The sequence below is a fragment of the Phyllostomus hastatus genome, unplaced genomic scaffold (assembly GCF_019186645.2).
Source record: "Phyllostomus hastatus isolate PE091 unplaced genomic scaffold, TTU_PhHast_1.1 phas_contig_196, whole genome shotgun sequence".
NCBI classification, from domain to species: domain Eukaryota; kingdom Metazoa; phylum Chordata; class Mammalia; order Chiroptera; family Phyllostomidae; genus Phyllostomus; species Phyllostomus hastatus.
Genome location: NW_025333709.1, coordinates 2,912,424 through 2,933,258, shown reverse-complemented (window position 1 = coordinate 2,933,258; position 20,835 = coordinate 2,912,424). Strand labels below are relative to the sequence as shown.

At 64.1% G+C, this 20,835-nt stretch overlaps 1 protein-coding gene across 3 annotated transcripts in view; it reads right to left on the bottom strand.

The window, feature by feature from the left end:
* JAKMIP1 (janus kinase and microtubule interacting protein 1) overlaps positions 1-20,835 on the bottom strand; it is an 84,999-nt gene that overhangs the window by 50,901 nt on the left and 13,263 nt on the right. For all 3 annotated transcript variants that reach the window (XM_045834191.1, XM_045834190.1, XM_045834192.1), the window contains exons 2-3: positions 5,650-5,912; positions 1,494-1,988 (exon numbers count right to left, since the gene is read on the bottom strand). In XM_045834191.1, coding sequence (XP_045690147.1) covers positions 1,494-1,988; positions 5,650-5,778 — 624 coding nt within the window. In that variant the 5' untranslated portion in view covers positions 5,779-5,912. The remainder of the gene's footprint in view (positions 1-1,493; positions 1,989-5,649; positions 5,913-20,835) is intronic.

Sequence of the window (20,835 nt, the reverse complement as noted above, 5' to 3'; positions counted from 1 at the left end):
CACTTCCAGTCCGCACGTCCCTGCTTGTTTATTCTCTGTGTGTCCTTTCGCTCGCTAGTGCCCAGCGCACCTGTGGGTCTGTCCGCTTCTCCCCTTCGTTTACAGCAGAATGTGTTTCTTTCATACATTTGCAGTTTTGTTAGGCGCATTCCTATGGAACTGATCCCTTCATTACAAAGAATTTTCCCTGCTTGGGTTCAGTTCTATTTCTCGCCTTACATTCTTTGACATGAATTGAGTCAGTCCCTTCGTGGCAAGGAATTGAGTCCCCACCCCCCGCCCCCACCCCCCACCACCGTGTGCTGAGTGTTACTTCCCGCCTTGGACGCTTGGACGTTAGCACCGGTGGAGCAGCCTTCCCTTGGTTAGCGTTCGTGTGATGTACCTCTTCCCAGCGCTTGAAGTTCATCCTGTGTCCTCGTGATTGAGATGCATCCCTTGTAAATGCCACCGCTGCTGTGGAGGTGGCACCCAGTCTGAGAATCTCAGCTTCCTGGAGGGGGGGAGTGTCAGCCTCCGGCCCCACCACACGAGGTCAAAGTCCAACGAAGGCCTGGAGGGGCAGACGGCCTGCTGTGCTGCAGGCCCCTCCCTCTGGCAAGCCCGACCTCCCGAGGGCAGTGTGGCGGAGGGAGACCGAGCTCTGCCTTGCCCTCTGGCTGCCTGCCTCCGCGTCACCAGAGGACTCAGGGAGGAGCCTGCCGGGCAAGCTGGCCTTGTGGGGGCGGGGGGGGGGCGGGGGGGCTCCTCCAGCTTCCTGTCTCTCGTGCGGACCCTGAGAGACGCCAGAGTCCCCGCACCTCTCCAGCCTGCCGTGGGACCTCGCTGCCTGGGGAAGCCCGACACCCACCCCCACCCAGGACCAGCGAGTGCCCTCGGGGAAGAAAGGCTGGTGGCTGGCCCCGCGGCCTCCCCTTCCCTGTAAAGTTGTACTTCTCCTCCACCACGCTGCTTCCCCGGCCCTCTGACCCCTAAAACACAGGACTGTTTGCAGTTTACATGTTTGCAGTTGTTGCAACAGGATGGCTGGCCTGTGCCGACCTACCACATCCCACCTCAAGGTGTACGTCTGCCCCTGGTTTGTTAATTAAGTCAACAAGTAAGTGCCCAGCACTCTGATACACGACCACGGTCCTTTCTGACAACAACCTACTGGCCCACTACCTACTGGCCCTTTCTGGCCCACTACCTACTAACTTCCTTTCACAGGTGACGAACGCGGGCTTCTGAGCAGCTCGGTGATCTGCCAGGGGTCACACACCTGGTGGCAGAGACCTGCCCCCACCCCCGCCCGCAAGCCTCCTTAGCACACCTGAGACAGCAGGGTGTTTGCCGGAAGCCCTGTGCCCAGAACCTCGACGCCTGGAAAACAGAGGGACCTCGCAACTCCGAGTCTCTGCACGCGTGCGGGAAGGAAGGGCACACACGTGTGGAAAGCAGGGTGCACACACGCTACCGGGGCAGGGGCAGGGGCGGGGGCGCGGAGCACGTACCAGCCGGCGGATGTCGCGCTCGCACTCGCGCTTGATGCGGTGCACCTCGTCCTGGTGCTCCTGGTAGGCGGCGCGCAGGTCGGCCGCCTTGGTCTTGTCGGCCTGCATGCAGTTGCTGAGCGCCTCCTCCGCCTGCTTGCGCGCCGCCTTCAGCTCGAGGATCTCCTGCTGCAGCCGCAGGCGCTCGCTGTCGAAGCTCTTGCGCGCCTCCTCGCGGGCGTCGGCCAGCAGCGCGGTCTTGACCTTGTCTGCGGCGCCGTCGCGCAGCACGTTCAGCATGGCCTGCAGCCGCTGCAGCTCGCCCTCCTTGATCTTGGCCGTGCGCGCCGCCTCCTGCTCGTGCTGGCGGATGAGCATCTCGCGCAGCGCCTGCAGCTCCTTGGTCTTCTCCTCGTGCAGCTTGGCCCTGAGCGCGGAGATGTAGGCCGTGTGCCGCCGCTGCTCCTGCTCCCGCTCCAGCTTGGCCTCCTGCAGCCGCTCGCGCAGCTTGCTCACCTGCAGCGGAGAGAGCGTGGGGTCAGGGGCCTGGGTCAGGGTCAGGGTCAGGGCCACAGCCACGCCGAGAGGATGCCTCCCACACACCTTCGCGCCCAACTGCCCCAGGCGGTCCGGGGCCCCACGTTCCAGTTCCTCCTCCTGCCGTCCCCACTGACCCTCAGCTCTCGCCCCGCTGTTGCCTCGGGACTGCCCCCAGAGGTGGAAAAACACCCGAAGGTGCTGGAGAGGAGCATCAGCCCTTCGACTTTCTTCCAACTCGGAGATTTACCAAGAAGGACAATTCACCCGGCCCGAAACATGCCAGCAGAAACCGCCGCTCACTACTGCTGAACCAATTTCAAGCCAGAAATATATCTGCGGTGCCCACGCACTGGCCTCCGGAGCTGGAGAAGACAGGGCCGGTGGGGGCAGAGAGGGCGGGGTTGGGGGAGGAGGTGGAGGAGGCGGAGCTGCTGCCGTTGGGGCTGGGGCTCCCGCGCCTCCCCCACACGGACCCCTCATGGCCCCAGGAGGGCGGGGACTCCCCGTTTTCAACAGGCAGCTGAGGCTGGGAGATGCTTGCTCCCCTGCCTGGGGGTGAGGGGCTGCCAAGGGGCGGGGCCCGGCTTTCCCGGCACCTGGCCCCCACAGCTGGTGTGCCGCAGACGCCAGGCTGCCAACCCGGCCCACCTGGGCGACTCTGTGCAGTCAGCCAACAACTGAAACACGGACCATAAAAGGTGCCCAGGGAGTGTGTTCTGACACGCTCCGCACAGCTGTGCTCGGCCTTTCCGTGTCGAGCGTGGCGCCATCCACACGGTCCCCAGACGCTTTCCGGTCCATCTGCTTTCTAACTACCGCCAGCCGCCCCGGAACAGACACGAACGGTCTCTCGCCGACGAGCTGCCTCCGGGCCGAGGGCGGCGCCCCCCCAGACCAGTCTGCTGAAACCCGTTTCGGCGAGGAGTGTCACAGTGCCCTCGGGGGTGGGTAGACCCTCACTCATAACAGACGGCAGGGGCAAAGGCAGGATCGACAGCCCCTCGCAACAAACAGTCTCGAAACAGAAACGAAACAAGGAACCCCAGTCCCAGGCCCACCTCCCCCGCCCCGGGGCTGGAATCAGGCCTCCGCCTGAAGGACTGAGCGCCTTCCTGCCCGGCCGGGCCTCTCACCAAGGAACGCACCGTCTCGCTGGAGGACCAGCGCTCCCGGTTGCTCCCCGCCAGAAGGCAGCACCGTCCTGACTCCTGGGTCCACGTGGCCAGCGATGCGGAGTCAGGAGGACAGGAGCGGGTCACCCCCCCCCCCCGGTCTGCACTGATGAGTGCGGTTCCCTGGGCCAATTACGGAACCTCGAGATGGCTCACGGGACGTGTCCACTTGGCAGGGCCATGGTACCCGGTCATTTGGCCAAACACCGGTCTAGATGTTGCCATGGGCGTCTTTCTTTAGACGGAATTAGCATTTCAATCTGCAGACCCTGAGTACGGCAGGGCACCCTCCCCAACCTGGGAGCCCCTCCCCCAGCCCGTGGGAGGCCCGAAGAGACGGGACTGAGGTGCCCAGGGAGCTAGGGGCGCAGCCTCTGGCCGCCTCTGGACCCCAGGCTGCCACAGCAGTGCGTGCTGGAACTCCCGGCTGCCTGCCCTGCAGGGCCCGGGTCTGGCAGCCTCCGGGGTCGTGTGGGAGACTTCTGGGAAAAGCCCCTCTCCCTCCCCGTGTATGTGCGGGCGTATGTGATTCACATGCGTGAAACCTCCTGTTGGGTCTGGTTCTCTCTGGAGAGTCCCAACTGTGTCCTGTCCCTCTCCTGTGATGCAGGGAGGCCCACAGCCGCCTGGGAAGTTGAAGGTCAAAGAGCAGATACAGGGGACTGCGGCCCCAGGGAGGGGGGGAGGCGGGATACGGAGTGGGAGAGCAGAGGCCCATGGGCAGGGCGGCCTGGGAGCGGTCGGCCGCGCCCTGGGAGGGGAGGGGGCGGGGGGCCAGCTGAGCCGGGCCAGGTGACACAGGTGTGAGAAGAGGAGGCTGGGACACAGACATGCGCTGAGGGACGGCCACATGAGGACAGGGAGAAGACGGCCATCGGAAGGAAACCACCTGCCCACAACTTGTTCTCTGACTGCCAGTCTCCACGACCGTGAGAAAGGAAGTTTTCCTTGTTCGGGTCGGCTGGTCCATGGCACTTTGTCGTGGTGGCCCCAGCAAGCTAAGACACCGGGGCAAGTCCCCTCTGCCCTCTGACCCTAGGTTCGCTCCCTTATAAGCTGGAATAAACCACACCTGACCTCACAGGTCACCAAGGGTCAGGAGGCCCTTTGAGGCACCTGGTGCAGCCCGTGCAGCAGACGCCAAATAAACGCCAGCCGACCGCCGAGTAACTGCGTGTGACAGGCGTCGGCACGCGGACCCCGAACGCCACTCTCACTCGTCCCTTAAGCAGCCCAGGCAGGCAGATGCAGCGGAAGCCTCCATGTAACAGATGGGGAAACTGAGGCGGGGGGGTGATTACAAGGCTTGTCCCGAGAGCCCCAGGCAGGCGAGGTGGCGGAGGCAGAATGGAGCCCTGGCGGAACAATCTGGGCCGTGCGGGTTCCCTGGAACCACAGCTGCCGTTGCTACTTCCTGGCCAGCAGCCCCTGCAGGCCCCGCCCCGCCGCTGCCAGCCCCGGGGACCCGGGCAGGTGGGTGTCTCCTGCATGGGGCGGGTGTGGACAGATGGGCACCACCAGCCACCTGCTGGAAGAGGCTGGCTGTGCTAGCCCTGAAATCCTCTGTGCCCACAAGCCCCTCATCACCCCAGGTCGGGGACGCTGCCTCTGCTCTCCATGGAGTGTCCTGAGCTGAGGCCACAGCTGGGGCTCAAATTCAGCCGCCTGCGCTCCCAGGAGCTGGGCCCACCCAGCACCCCAGCTGCTGCCGAGCCCCAGCTCTCGACCAGACAGGGACACCTGCCGCAGTGCCCTGAGCAGCACCTGCAGGGACTACGGGCAGGGCTCCGGGTGTGGCTTCCCCGCCCCAGCCAGGCCAGAGGCCCTGCTCCCCACCCTAGGCTCACCCCCACCCCGGCCTGCTCTACCCCCAAAGCGGAACCGCGCCAACACAGAGGGCTGCGGCAGGGCCCACGTGCCAGAGGCCAGAGGGCTTGCATTGTCTCCGCGTCTGCAGATCTGCAGGGCACTGCGCCACGATGAGCCCGCGAGGGTCTGGAGACAGTACATCACTGTCCGAGACGGTGCAGGCAGCCAGAAGCCAAGGAGAGGCTGCAGCCCGGTCTTAGCGATTAGGAAGCCTGGGCTCCTCCCACCGCCGTAGGCCGCCCAACCCACCAGCACCGCCGCTGGACACCTGCAGTGCACCTGGCACCCAACAAGGTGCTCTACTGACCGGCGTTAAAGCTCGAACCCACCCTACGAGAGCCAAGCAGCCCTGTCACCAAGCCAGGCTCCCTTCCACCCTCTTCGCGTGCCTTCCCCTCCAAACTCCCACGAGGAGCCCACCAGGTGGCGCTGTTCCAGCCCCACCCTGCAGGTGAGGGGAGTTACAGCAGGGGGCGCTGTTCAGCAGCTGGTCCGAGGTCACGGAAGCCGTGGATGGGGCTGGGACTCTCACCCAGGCAGTGTCCGTAGCACCACTGCCGTCAGACCTACTCTCCACACACGCCCGCCCCGCCCACCTTGCTCTTCTCCTGCTGGAACTCGATCTGAATGCTGGTCAGCTTGGCCCGCAGCTCCTCGTTGGCCACCTGCACCGCATCCGTCTCCATCTCGGGCTTCTCGCCCTTGCTCCGGCCTTTCTTAGACATGCTTCCCCTCGGTTCGCTGCTGAGAGTCCACGTTCACGCCCGCCGGCCAGCAGGCGCCGCCACCCGCTCCGCCAGGCCGACCAGTCTCGCAGGGCTCAGCTCCTCCTCCGTGTAAACCACCATCACTTGGGATCCTGGGGAGGAGGAGGCTGGGTTAGCCGAGACAGACAGACAGACAGACAGACAGACACCGGTGCCCCGCCGGTCCCGGGCTGACTGGGCCCTTCCCGAACTAGGGCTGCACAGAACCACCCAGAAGCCTGTTAAGGCGCAGAGTCCTGGGCCCACTCCCAGAGGACCTGCGACCACAGCGCCCAAGCGCCCTGCTGACCGCGGTCTGCAAAGGTCGGTGAGACTCAGCCATGAGGGTGCCTCCGCCAAAGGCGGGTCCTGGAGGGGCGCACAGCTCGAAGCTCGAGGGACATGGCGGGGCTGGGGAGTCCGGATGCCCCTTCCACACACCCAGGTGGTCCTGGAGCAGGGTCTGAGGACCACACTCCGAAAAACTAACTTTTAGGCTTCATAGTGGATAGGCGTTCCCTCCTCCCAGCTCCCCAGGCTAACACAGCGCTGCTCGCCCCAAGCCACTAGCTCTGGGCCCAGGCCAGCGCAGGCCAGCCAAGGCCGCTGGAGGCGGCAAGGGTGGAGGCCAGTTACGCCCGTCTTGAACAGGAGAGGGCGCTGTTTCCCAACGCCCTGACGCCGTGTCCAGGGGCAGCGCACACCACGGATGGATTCCAGAAGGGTGCGCCGGCCTCCAGATCAGCACTGTCAGCACGCATGCACTCCATCTGCTCTGCTCTGACGTACGGGAGCCCGATCCATAATTTATTCCTGGTGCTCTGACCTGCCGGCAGTCCCCGACAGCACAGCAGTTCTCAGCAGTGGGCGGGGCTGCTGCTGCTGCTGCGCACTGACCCCGCCCCCGGGCCCCCCCCCACCGCGAGCAGGGCACGCCCACAGAGACGTTTCTCTCCGCTACGCCACGCTGCGTCTTGACCACCCACTTCCACAAATGCACCCACCAGACCCACAGCCCCTGAACACACACTCGACGTGCCTCCCACCAACACGACGCTCAGCCACGAGGGACAGTCAGGCAAATGGCGTCCGAGTCGCGCCAGCAGTTAGTGCTACAGGCCACACTGCCCAACTCCCTTGGAGCCCTCCCCGGTCCCCTCCCCTGCCACCTGCGGCCTGCCCACCTGCCCCCACTTCCTCCGAAACCCGATGGGGGCTCTCCAAGTGCTCACCCCCTCCACTCGGCCCCACCAGCTCCCAGGTCCCACCAGGAGCAGCCCTGCCTGGGGGCCTCCCCGCCCAGAGGGCCCGGGCTGGCTTCTCCCCACTCACGAGGCCCCTCCCCGGAAACGTCCACAGTCGCTCCAGCGAACCCACAGCAGCTGTGCCGCCCTCTGACGTGGCTGCTGGGCCACACCGGGCTGGCATCGCCTGCCGACCTGTCCTGCTGATCATCCATCCATTCATTCATTCCTTCCATCCGCCCATTCGTTCCTTCTACAACCCTTCATCCGGCCTCTGCTCTGCTCTGCTGGGCATGCTCTCAGCACTGGGAACACAGAACAGACCTCCTCCCACCCACAGCGTCCCCCCTGTGACGAGGCTGCCCATTGGGGCGGGGACTGGACAGGCCCGCTCGGTGCTCCGGCACCCACCACAGCGCCCGGCCCCGAGCGGGTGCTCAGAGACAAGCCAGCGGCAGAAGGAGAACCAGGCGTGACTCCCACTGCAGGGCGGCTTTCAGGAGTGGCTGTGGGCTGGGGAATGGCCCGGTGTCGCCGGAGCCTCGTGCGTTCCAGGCTGAGTGGCAGCTAGAGTGCGGGGATCTGAAGGCTGCGGTGCAGCCACCGCAGACCGAGGGCAGAGCGACTACACTTCCCGGTGAGAGGCTCCGCGTGGCCGACCCCCCCAGCCCCACGCTGGCTCTGGCCCAGCAGACGCGCCCCCCAGGGCGGGAGCGTGGTGCCACTCCCAGTGCCGTCCTCCTGAGCCGGGGAGGGCTCCAGCATCAGCTCTGGGCTCCACGACGTGCACCTGGACGTGCAGGGGGGAAGGGCTGGCCAGGGCCCCTGAACCCCCGCTCCTCCCGGCCTCCCGGGAAGTTCCCGGGCCATAGAGCAGCACCCTCAAAGGGCCTGTCGCCTGGGGGCACCCCACCCACGGCCAGCGGGCACCGGGCCGGTCTGCAGGGGCCCCACTGGGCAAGCCGCTCGGTCAGGGCCTTTCTGGGTAAGTCAGTCACTTTCCTAAAGATAAGAGTAAAACCAGGCAAATCGAAGAAAAACATTGAAGGCTTCCAGAAAAACTAATTTCCAGTCCCAACCCCACACATGGGTCTTTGCAGCCCGTCTTCCCCGAAGGAAAGGGCCGGCGGCGGCGGGTGGGCGCTCCGTCCAGGCCCAGCCCTCTGCAGACCTTCGCACTGGACCCTCCAATGTTCGAGGAAGGCCTCCCACCTTCCAGGGTTCGGGTGAAGTCACGCGGCACGGTGCCAGGCCGCCCGGTGGTGAGCAGAGTCCAGCGTCTGGAAGCTGTCTGGCGCTGAGCCACAGCAGCCCCGCCCGTGCGTGAGCTCGAAGGAAGGCCCGCTGCCCCTCCCAAAGGTTTTTAGAAACAGGGCGACACGATGACCGAAGTTAAACCTCAGTGTGTGTGTCCGCTCACAAAGTCCAAATTACACCAGGCACTCCCTCCGCCTTCTCGGCCCTTTTCCCCCACCCAGGCTGCGACTCCGTGCCTCGCCACCCCACCCCACCCTACCCGCACGGGGCAGGCCCTCTCAGGCCACCAGGCCGGGGAACGCCAGGCGACCCCTCTTGTCCAGGCTCACAACCCCGGCTCGGATGACGTCAGCGTAACTCTGCCCTCCCCCCACCCAGGTCCTCACCGACTGGAACACAGCCCCTCCTTTCCAGCCCCCACCTGCCTGTGCTCCACAACGCCCCCCCCGCCAGGCCAACGGCACACTCATTCCTTCGGGAGACCTGCCAGAGTTGACGGAGCTGCTTCTCTGGGGACGGAGGTGAGTGAGCCCGGGGCTGTCCCCCACCCCTGCTTCCCTGCAGCACAGAACGTGCCGCCCCCCCCCCCCGCCCCGATCGGGGAGGGGAGATGAGCAACGCCGGGGGCAGGCTCGAGCTCCGGGGGCTTCCTGGCAGTATCAGCTCAGCGACCTCCATGGTTCTTTGAAGCAGATGCCGGTCTTCTCCCGCCCCACCCCCACCTTAGAGAAGGGGAAGCTGCGACCCGGAGAAACTGCGTGGCCTGCCCAGGACCGTGGCCTGGGAAGCGGCACCACCCGCCAGAGTTGTATCTGCCTCAACCTCTCCTGTTGTGCTGTGAACTTCAAGGGCGTTGTCTGCAGCTCAGCTCAGCGTCGGCAGCCCCAAAAGTCTGACGCGCGGGGACCCAGCCCTGCTTGCTGAGCCCAGTGGGGTCTGCCTCCAGGAACGGCAGGGTGCTCCTCTGGCTTCGGAGCAGCACCCTCCAGCCTCAGTGGCCTCCCGGGCTTGGGGAACAGCCCACGGAGCCCGCAGCCCTGGCATCGGCAGCCACCCGGCTTCCCCCCGAAACCCGACAGACTCCGTCTGGGCCCCAGGGATTGCCCCGATGCTGCCGGTGGGAAGCAGTCTTCCAAGAGCACCTTCGAGAACATGGGTCTCTGAAACCCGCTCCGTGCACCATGACCGGAAGAGGGGGACAGGTGTGACACAGCTACACCCCAGGCTTCAGTCCCTCCGTTTGAGCGACACTGTCGTCACGCCCCCGACGGCAGCCGCCCGGCCCCACAGCTGCGGCAGGCTGTCCTCTGGCACGCGCAGGAGACGCACGTCTGCAAAATGGGGTGCTCGCCTGACTGTCCGAAGCCGGTGTGAGGTGAGAGGGGACGCGGTGACAGACAGATGGGAGCAAAAACCCCCAAGTGGTTTGCCTTCCAGCCACAGCAGCCCACGGCAGCCCAGATGAGCTGTCCCAGCTCGCCCACCTTGGTCCCCGGTGGGGGGGAGGCCTGCCATCCCGCCCCAGTGCCCACCGCCGCCCCCGGCACGCCCACCCAGGGGCTGTGCGGCTGCTCTGTGCGGCGGACCACCAGACCCCGCACCGGAAGAGCCCGCAGTGGCCCTCACAACGCAGGCAGTTCCTAAAGCAGCACACGGAACCTCGGATTCTAACCCCGGGAGGTGCCTCTCTGCCCCCTAAACTGGACCTCAAGTGCTTCGATGGTGACGCTGGTGAGACGGGACCCTTGCAAGGGGGGACGTCTGCGGATCTTCTCCCACAAGGGGGCAGTCCTCAGCAAGTGAGTCTGTGAAGCCCTCGCCACCGCCTGCCTGCCTGCCTGCGGGCCTGCCGGAGGGCAGCCGGTCTTTTTGGAACAAGCCACACCCACGCCCGTCCACCACACCCACCTTCCTAGACAGGAGGCAGGCAAATCCAGCCAAAGCCACACCAGGGAGCCCCGCCAGCCCTTCCTGCACCTGGTCCGAACACCTGGCCAGCATCGCCAGCACTGGCCCCGCCCTGGGCCTCCCTCTGTCCTTTGCGACTCGAGCACGTGGGCCGGGCGGTGTCTGCAAACCTCGGCCCCCGGCCGCGGCTGAGAGTCCTGCTCAAAGTGCACACGGCACGCGCCTGCTGCCTCACGCCAACCTCCCCGAGGTGCCGTCTGCCCTTTCAGGGTGCGGCCCAGAGGGTGTTGGCAATTAGGACCGAGAACACGGGGACCCCCACGCCCCTGTGCCACGGAACCTTTATCTGCGTAGCATGTTTCCTCAAACTTGCTGACATTTTAAAACCGGGTACACCACTTCGGCCTTACTCCAAGCAATAACATCCACAGAACCGGAGGCTTAACGTGCTAGTTACACTTCCTCTGACGCGCGTGAACATAAACACTGTTAACGTGTTTGCCCGTGGGCCACCTCCAGTCTTTCCACGCCCCACGAGAGCGCTGTGTCCCCACGGAGGAACGCTGAGGGCTCTGAGGCCCCTTCCGGCTCGGGACCTCTGGATCCCACGTGTCCCCTGTCCCAGAGGCTGGCCAGGCGCCAGTATGCAGCAGGGGCCTACTAAACACTGGCTGCTGAACCAGACGGATGACTCAAGGCCCATCTTTGACCGTCTGACCCGAGTCCTGCCGCCTGGAGCGGGCAGCCGGCTGGCGTCCCAGGGCTAACCCTGCAGGGGGCGGGCGGGGCAGGGGACACGAGAATCCCGTCCAAGAACGAGCGGGAGCTGGTCAGTGCAGCGGCTCCCAGGAGCTCCGTCCTCTCAGCCCACAGGGTCACTGTAACAACTCGGTCACTCTCCCATCAAGCCATTTGCGAGAGGCCCCTGAGGAAGGAGCGTCTGGATTCCCAGAAGGGGTGTAGCACGGGGCCATAGAGAGAGGCGGGGGACGTTCCAAGTCCCCGTTCCACCAGCTGAATCACTGAAGGCGAGCCTGCTGTGCCCTTAGCAGTTAGGCAAGGAATCCGGCACATGTCCGCGGTCCTTTGTAAAAACTGACACAGAGAAGGAACGGGGGTGCCTCTCAGCCCAGACAGAGGCCCTACTGGAAAGGGAGGCACGGAAATTCAGTGGGACGGGCAGGCGACAGCCCCGCAGCGCTGGGTCCGCCACGCCCACTACCACGACCCAACTCTGCAGCCGCAAACGAATCCGCTTTCAACTGAGCCGCAGCCGCCTGCTTTGCCCCGCCCCCCGACTACCCAGCCCCACCCCCAGCCCCGGCCCTGCGCCGCTACGTCCCCCCAGTCACGCCGCCGCACCTCGGCGTGAGCCGCTTCCGCAGCCAGAACAGCCCTTCTTCCTCCTCCACCTGGACGACTCCTATTCATGCCTCAAAGGCCAAGTTCAACCCTCACCTCCCAGAAGTGTCCCCTCAGAGACTCGCTCCCTCCTCAGAGCAGGGCAGAGCCCCCGGGGCAGGGTGGCAGTGCCAGGTGAGGCTGGAGCCCAGCTCTAAAGGGCCTGGCGTGCTGGCCGGGCGTGGAAAGAAACTTCCAGCTCCTGCTCCGGCAGCGGGAAGTCGGGGCGGGGACGTGAGCAGGTGGGGTGCGGGCTGCAACTGGATCTGTGGCAACAACAACAACAGCGTCTGTGACTACGATCTCCAGCGTCGGACCTGCTCCGGCGCCGCCGTGCCCGGGCACCAGGCGGAAACGGCGGCACCCCGTCCTTGCCGCGCACGCGCAGCCTCGGCACCACCGCCACGGCGGAGCGCCCGCCTCTTTCTCCGCCCGCTCTGGGCACGGACACCTGGTCCCTACCACGTCCCGAAGCGGCAGGCGCGGCTGCTGCCCTGTCGAAGGGATGGGGAAAGTATGGCCATGTCAGCAGCCTGCTCCAAAGTGTCCGGCGAGGCGGCGGGGGAGGGCCCTGGGAGGTCAGGCCGCAGGCCGGCCGTGCAGGCCGGGAGAACCTCGGGGGACTCACCCGTACTCCACAGCGGTGGGTACGGCTCGAGTGCTCCACCCTGTTCGCCCTGGGGACACTCAGAGGGGCGCCCCAGGACCCCACTGCAGGGCCCCTGGCGCATGAACGGGTGTAGCAAGGAAGACAGGAAACTCGTCTTCAGTGCGGGTTGAACGCGCGACCCCTACCCGTGCGCCGGAGCACGCACACGGCGGGCGGGTGTGAAGTCCTCCGCCCCGCGACCTCTGACCTTCGGGGTGCTCGTGAAGGCGCAGATGCCCGGCCCCGCCTTCACTGACTGAAAGGCCTCATCCAGAAGGGGCGCCCGGGACCGGATGTCCGCACAGGAGTGTTTCCGCACAGGGGCGTTTGGAACTGCTGCTGGGACACTGCAGCCACGCAGTCAGCTCCCCGAGTCGTTTTGTGCACTGTGGCGTCCACGGTGCCTGGCACACAGTAGGTGCTCAAGGGCATTCGGAGACCCATCCATCAATGAACTATTACGTTCGCAGGTCTGAACCCCTGACCAGTCCGTCTGCGGGCACCTGTGGCCACCTCCCGCCCCGGGGGGCCCTTCACCAAGCCAGCCCTTCCACGTTGACAACAGCCAACAGCACCCCGGTGCCGCACGGGTTCCAGGGCACACATTTTTTCACATTTTAACATTTCTGAAATCGCCGTGTGTTTTTATAACCCACCCCTGCCCTACCTCGCAGTGTGACTGTTCCCCCTTTTTAGTGGCGCAAAAACAATGACGTGTCTCTCCGTCGAGGGCCCCTGACTGAGAGCTCCTAAAATACAGTGCCCAGCAGAGTCCGAGGCTCGGATACACAAGCTGACGTCGGATGCCAGCACAGCAAACAGATGGTTGTGCACGTCCTTCCTTGTGAGCTGCAAAAATTAGTCCAGTGCCATCTGCCGCAAGCTTTTGGCTCCGGCCCCCAGCAGGCCTGGCTGGTCGGCCAGCGCTTCGCTGCCGAGATGCAAATCCAGACCGGATGGAATGAAAGGTCCCCGCCCTACTTCACGGGGACGCTGCTGCTGATAGCACCGGCCACAGGGTCCCTCCGCACCTCCCTCCGGGGCCTCAGGGCGGGCCAGACCCGGGGCACACCCCAGCTGCGTGGCCCCTGGGGCTCAGCCTGGCCCTCAGCCTGAAACCCACAACAGCTGCCGGCGGGGTCCGCCCCTTCCCCGTGTGGGACCCTGGCCACGCCACTCTCCGTCTCCGCCCCCTGACCTGGAGAGTGAGGACCCTACAAGTGGGCCACCTTGCAGGGTGCCGTCAGGACTGCGGACAGGTACGCCCAGCACACACTGTGCGCTCCAGGCGCCCCAGCCTTTCCCAGGTGTCTTCCGCTCCCCACCAGTGACCACAGCCTCCAACTCGACGACGCGCTGAAGGCCGGGACCACCCAGCATGGGGACGGCAGCCGGGGGGCCGCTGCCTGCCTGCCTGCCTGCCTGGCACCCGCCTCCAGCAGGCGTCTCGGATATGCCTCGGATGGCACGGTCCACGAAGGCTCCGCGGTGATGAAGACAGGCGTGGGGTCGTGGCTTCCGGAGCCCCTGCTGCTGAACTCCTGTGGCCGCCCTGGCACAGGGCCTGCCTGGAGGAGGCGGCAAGTGACTGCCTGTATGTTAAATAAAGGTTTCAGCCTGGCCAGTGTGGCTTGGTTGATTGGAACGTCCTCCTGTACACCAAAAGGTCGCAGGTTCAATTCCCGGTCAGCCACATACCGAGGTTGCGAGTTCCAACCCAACCGGGACGTGCACAAGAAGGCAACCCACCAACTGCTGTTTCTCTCTCTCTGATGTTTCTGTGTGTGTGTGTGTGTCTGTCTGCCTAAAAGCAATGTAAATAATGCCCCTGGGGGACTGAGGATAAAAAAACTGTTTAAATAGAGGTTTGGGGTTGGAGCCACGGGAGGATGTGGTCAGGCAGAAAGAAGGGGGGACATGCCACGGCCCAGGGGGGTGGAGGGGCGATCACCCTGCAGGGTCTTCGGGGACCATTCCCGCAGGGTGGTCGTCCGTGCACAGGGAACCCGCCTTCCTGGTTGGGGGCAGAGCACCTGGCTTGAGCACTTCGAGCCAGAAGTTCCCGTCTCTCTCCTGAGGGGTAAAGTCGGGCTGCTCAGCAGATCGGTGAGGCAGGGGAGGAAGTCCGAAGGCAGAGGACCCGACACGGGAATTTGGCACCTAAGCGGGGGGCGGGGAGGCACCGGCGGATCCCAGCCCCTGTGCGTCCCCGCTGTGTGGGAGCCTGAGGCCCCAGGTTCCCACCCCGGTCTGCGCAGCAGCACCACTCCTGGGTGCCCCCCAAACCGAAACAAACAGAGCAACGGCAGAAGCAGCGCCCACCGACGGCACCACGGCGACCCCGCAGAGGGAAAGCAAGGCGGGAAAAAATCATCACAACCTATCACAAGTCAAAACCCTTCCAGCAACACGCCAACAGAAACATTAGTGTAAACAATGAAAGAGCAATGCCCCCGACGAGGACAAGCACGTGGCCGGCACACGGACAAGAGGCCCGGCCCCACCGGTAACCAAGGGAACGCGGGCCGGAACGAGGATGCTCGCGGGTCCTTGGCACAGACCCGGGGTTCGCCGCCGCCGCCAGCAGGCTCTGGGAGCTGCGGCTGCGCGCACTCTCGGGGGACACTAATTGGCACAGCCTTTCTGGAGTGCCATTTGCCGACTCCTGAGAAATTTTTAAGTAGGGCTTGCTTTTGCTCAACAGCTCGGCTTCCAGAATCGACCCCCAGGGAATCATCCGACGAGGGGATCCCACAAAGACGGGACGGCAAGGGGCTGGCTAAGCGAACCCTGGGCGGGTCGAGCCGCGCCAGCTGCGGGAAGATGAGTCCCGGCTGCCGTGAGCGCAGAGGGTCACAGTGCGACCCCATGTCTCAGGGGCAGACCCCCCCACGGGGACGCTCAAGGGCCCTGACAAAAGCTGTTTCCACTTTCCGGCGGGACCGAGGCCATGGGAACAGAGAGGATTCTTAGAAAGAGAAGGTGGAGCACCCCTGCCGCGGCAGGGGAAGGAGAGAAGCCCAGAGCCAGTGGGGAGGGTGGGCTGGGCCCAGGGAACAGAGGAGGAGCAGGACCCGGGCGGGAGAGGGACAGCGGCACCGAGACGGGGAGGTCAGAACGTCCTGTCCAAAATGCGCTGGCGGGATTCTCAGAGCCCCCATAGCTGGAGGCAGGGCTGAGGCCAAAACCCACCGCCTCCTGTCCCGTGTGCCAGCAACGACCACTCCGCGGTGGACAGAAGTGGAAGGTGGCACCACCTGTGCCTGGAGCGGAAGGCGCCGGAAACGACCGGCAGACTGTCCAGGGGGCGGAAAACGGCCTCGCTTCCCTGAAACGCGGCAGGACAGTGCACCGAGACCCAGACAGGATCACCCTCAGGCCCAAACCCCCAAATCAGCATCCCCCCTTCTTCTCCCCCCTCTCCCCAGACCCCCCTCCTCTATCCTGGCCGCTGAAGTGTCCCCACCCTCCGAGGGCTCCTCACACTCGGGTCATGCCTGTTGCAATAAAGCAGACCTGCCTCTGGCCCAACCCCGCCCGCCCGCCCCGGCCTCTCTCTGCTGCTCCACAGTCCTGGGGCCTTCCCTGCCTGTCACCTGGCTGCACTCCCCCAGCCTCCCCCAGCCTCCACCCACCTCCCCTGACCTCCACTCACCTTCCCTGGCCCCCACTCCCCCCCACGCCCTGGCCTCCTTGCTGCCAGACTGGGCCTGCCTCTTGTAGCCTCGTGGACCACTAACGGGACTCTGACGCCATGGAGCCCAGCCTCCCTGTCGGACACCGTTCCCTGCGATCACGGCCCTACTCGGTCTGCGGCATGACAGTCCTGGTTGCTCGGGGTCACTGACTCCTTGCCATGCGCACGCGGGCGCCACGGGAGGGCACCACAGCCTGCCGTCCGGCTCCAGACGGGAAAGAACTCTGGCACGAATAACGAACGGTGTGGCCCTGTGCCTCGGGCGTCTGGCAGGAAAACAGGCCTCATGGCGGTCAGGGCATCATCGGCTGCTCTGAGGAGGAAACAGAGCACACAGCTGGAGCCCTTATAAGAGTGCCTACTACGTGTGAGCCTGCAATGTTAAATTTTACCACCACCATCACCATCGTACCATCTTCACCTCCCCCACAAAACCACCACCCATCACCGCCACCGCCATTACCACCACCACCACTGTCACCACCGCCACTGCCACCATGACCATCACCGCCATCACCGCCACCACTGCCACCACCATCACCACCACCACTGCCGCCATCACCACCACCATCACCACGACCATCACCACCGCTGCCGCCATGACCATCACTACCATCACCGCCACCACCATCACCATCACCATGACCATCACCACCACCACCACCACCACCACCACCATCACCACTACGTCCTCAGAGTACAGCCCCAGCCGTCACGGAGCGTCAGCTTGGGTGCACAAGCAGGAGAGACAACAAGGGGAAGACAAGAGCCCAGAGCCCGCTGTAACACACGGCATCTCGGTTTGCTGCGGCGTTCCCCACAACCGGATGCCCAGGGCGTGAGTACAAGGCAGGGACCGGTGCGGGGAGACAGGAGCAGGACTGCACGTGCCTGGGACACGGGTGACTCAACATCGACCCCACCCGGAGCAGGTGCGCCTCCGCCGTGAGGGCAGAACCGAGCCCCTCTCCTCTCCGGACCCCAGCACCGCCCCCAGGGCCGGCACAGACTCAGACAGGAGTCACCGAGGCGCAGCTCCCCACAGTCACCCAGTTGAAGAAAGCACTAAGGGGAAAAAATGCCTGTTCTGAATCTGATGAAATGTGTATTCTTGCAAAGCTATGCAGGCATTTGTTAGTAAAGTATTACTGACATTTAGCATTAATAATCCACAATGGGTAGAAGCATAACATGCTCCACTTCTCCGGGGGGCTCCCCAGATGACACCGACCTTGTGGCCTAGGTCTAGTGAGAGAGGACTATAAACACCTAAAGGGCTTGGACTTGACCTTGAGCACAACAGGGAGCCATGGGGAGGTCTATGCCCGGGAGGAAAAGACCAGACACTTACGCACTTCAGACCGGTTGCTCAGTGTCAACAATGAGGGCTGCCTGGAGGCAGCCCCCTGGAGGCAGAGACAGTCCTGAGGCTACACCTTCTCCGGAGGCGGAGGCAGAGGCAGAGCCCTCAGGTGAGCCGTGGGAATGGACGTTTTAGGAGGCGGAGCCAGATGGGACCTGCAGCCACAGTGAACTGGGATGGGGAAGGAGCCCTAAAGCTGGAGAGAAGCTGAATTGTACACTTTCATCTCTGTCTGCATCTCTCCAAACGTTCACCAAGCGCCTTATCGCTCCTGCCCGCAGGGCCACTTTTCTGCAGAAACGGGAAGCAGCCCCGGGCGGTGTGACCCCGCCCCACTCAGAGGGGAGCAACGGGGCCAGACGGCCAGGGCTGGGCAGTAAGGCCTCCGTGTTTACAGCAGCGGGGCGGGGGTGGGGGGGGGGTGGGGGGGGTGGGGGGAGAAGGAGGCTAACGGCGGCGAGCTGACCGGCCTGAGGTCCCACTGAACGTGAGAAAGACCCGGGACTCGAGCACAGAGCTGTCGGGCCCAGGGCCCTGCTGCATGACGCCCCGCAGTGGGTGAACGTCTCCGCAGCGCTGACAGCCTGCGTGGCCAGGAGGGCAGGTGTCTTTCTTACTTACTTTCTTTTTTTAAGATTTTATTTATTTATTTTTAGAGAGGGAAGGGAGGGAGAAAGAGAAAGAGAGAGAGAGAGAAACATCAATGTGCGGTTGCTGGGGGCCATGGCCTGCAACCCAGGCATGTGCCCTGACTGGGAATCGAACCTGCGACACTTTGGTTCGCTGCCCGCGCTCAATCCACTGAGCTACGCCAGCCGGGGCGGCAGGTGTCTTTCGAAGACGCAGGTGGGGCACAGCCCCTGTCGTCCTGTGCGGTGACCCCTGCATGGACACCCACTGGCACCCTGAAACCACAAAGGGACCCTGGGGAGGGAGAGGAGGTTGGTAGTCACATCAGGCTCCCCAAAGGGACAAATATTTAGCAAACACTGATGGAGAGGAGAGAGCCCCAGACTTGGAAGAGTCGTGGGAAAGGGCCATCTGGCCCCGCCTCCCCATTGCACAGATGGGACCCGGAGCCCAGAGAGAGTGCGTATAACCTAACCCTCCTGCACGGGGAGGCAGGGTTTGCACCCGGCCTCTTCACTCCTGACCCTGCACTCTTCTTCCCCAGGCTTCAGGCTCAGTCTAGTAAACGTTTATAAGCCTCCACCTCCTCCAGGAGGCCCTCCAGGATTGCCAAGGCTGCCGCTGCCCACAAAGGCCGGGGCCTCCCAAGAAAGCTCGGATTTCACTGTTGGTTGGACCCAGGGTGGAATCCTGGCCCCGTCCCTTACTGCCTGTGGGACCTGAGCCCCGGCGTGTCACCTGAGCCACAGAGAATCCTGCCCAGAGTGGGTGACTGCTACCGGGTCTGATGCCGAGCACCCGCTTCCACAGACTGACCCAGAGAACAGCCACACCACAAAGTCTGCAGTCCCCTAAACAGGAACGCGCCCCCCACGGGCTCCCCTGTGGGGCCACCACACCACCCACGTCAGAGCCACCACCTTCCACTCCTCCCCTGAGGACCCCTCCTGCCCCGGGCCTCACACCCTGAAGTCCGCCCCGGGCCGCCACTCCGCCCCTCCCTCCCCTGTCAGCTCCCTCAGCTCCCGGAGGCATAGTTCGTGCAGAAAGGAGGTTCGGTCAACCCTAAGCCCTCCACTCCGGCCCCCCATCTTACTTATGTGTCCCTGGCAGGGCTGCCCTGCACCCGCCACTGATCAGTACTCGCGCCTGACTCCTCCCCCTCTGCTTCCTGTCCCCGCCCCTCGTCTTGGCCACGCCCGGCACCTGCTTCCCGTCCCGCCCCCACCGGAAAGCCCCAGTAAGTGTGAACTGGGGACCTGGCTCCGGTGCGGAGGCCCCACGACTCCCTAGATCTGACTGTCAGGGAGCTGGGTCACCTCCTGGGGCTTTGATCTCCGCCCCCCCCCCGCCCCGCCTTCTTGCCCTGCAGTTGAGAAGCCCAGAGAGGAGTAAAAATCACCTGCCCTGGGGGCCTTTGGGTAAACTGCACAGCCAAGGTCAGAGTGGATGGAACAGGGCCCTGTCCCACCGCCCCCACCTTCCTCCTCGGCCTTCCAGAAACTCCATGGAACACTGCCCCAAAGCCACGAGCCCACGGGAAGCCAGGCCCTTGTCCTCAGACCCGGGAGCCTCCGCTACTGGGGGATGCTGCCCTTCTGCCAGGATAGAACGAAGGAAAAGGGGCGGCTGGGGCCCTCCGAGTCAGGCCTCATGCGTCTCTCAGGGTCTTACCCCTGCTCCGAGTCCCTCACAGCGGCACTGAGCCAAGAACTGCCGTGTATAACAGCCTGTCCCATGCCGGGCGCAGGCCTGGCGTACCCACCGCAGTCCATCCTCACGACCTTGTAAGAAGGGTGACAGTATCATCCCATGTGACAGATGAGAAAACTGAGGCTCCAGTGGGTAAAGTCACTTCCCAAGGTTCGCAGCTGGTCAACGACAGAGTCGGGACTCAAACACAGGTCTGTGTGACTCGAGGGCCACATCCCCACTGCCCAAAGAGTGGCTTCAGCCCTGGCTGGCGTAGCTCAGTGGATTGAGCGCGGGCTGCGAACCAAAGCATTGCAGGTTCGATTCCCAGTCAGGGCACATGCCTGAGTTGCAGGCCATGGCCCCCAGCAACCGCACATTGATGTTTCTCTCTCTCTCTCTCCCTCCCTTCCCTTTCTAAAAAATAAATAAAATCTTAAAAAAAAAAAAGAGTGGCCTCAGTCTGGTTTCCAGTCCTCAGGATGCAGCACCGGGCCTGGCGGGTGCTCAGAGGGACTGAGGGACGCTCTTAGGGATGAACGGCCAGGCTCCTCCCTGCACGCCCTGCCACCGTGCTCGGAGAAGCAGCGCACCGACCGCCAGATAAACGCCGCCGCCTTGGCCCCCGCACGCCCATAAAACTGTAGTTTCCAGTCCGTGAAAAAGCTTCCAGGACCATCAGAAACCACTTCGGTTTCCCACCAGACACACTCACACACACCGACAGGTTCCGATGAAATCGCTTCTCGCGCTCAGAACCCACACAGCCAAATCCGCGTCAGGGAGAGGCAGGAGAGCTGTCTTCCTCCACCTTCACACGAACGTGACAAAACTTCCTTCAGAACGTGCTGCGCAGGTGAGGTTTTCTTTTGTATCCGGCGTTTCCCTTGAACGCTAAACTGCAGCGGCCCTTTGAGGCAGGGATGGGCAGCGGGAACCCGTGCCCACGTGGGGAGAAAAACCCGGCATCGTGGCGGCGCCCACACGCCCGTCAGACGGACTCCGACACAGTTCGGCGAGCATGAGCCCAGCAGCAACAAGAGTCCCTGCTCACACGGCTGTCCCTCTGTGCCCGAAATTGTTCCCAATTTTCCAGACCACCTGTTATGCCCCAGTCCCACGACACAGGTGTCATTCAGGCCCATGCTAGTGTCCCAGCAGGAAGGGGTGAAGTACCTCGGCCAAGGTGACCCCA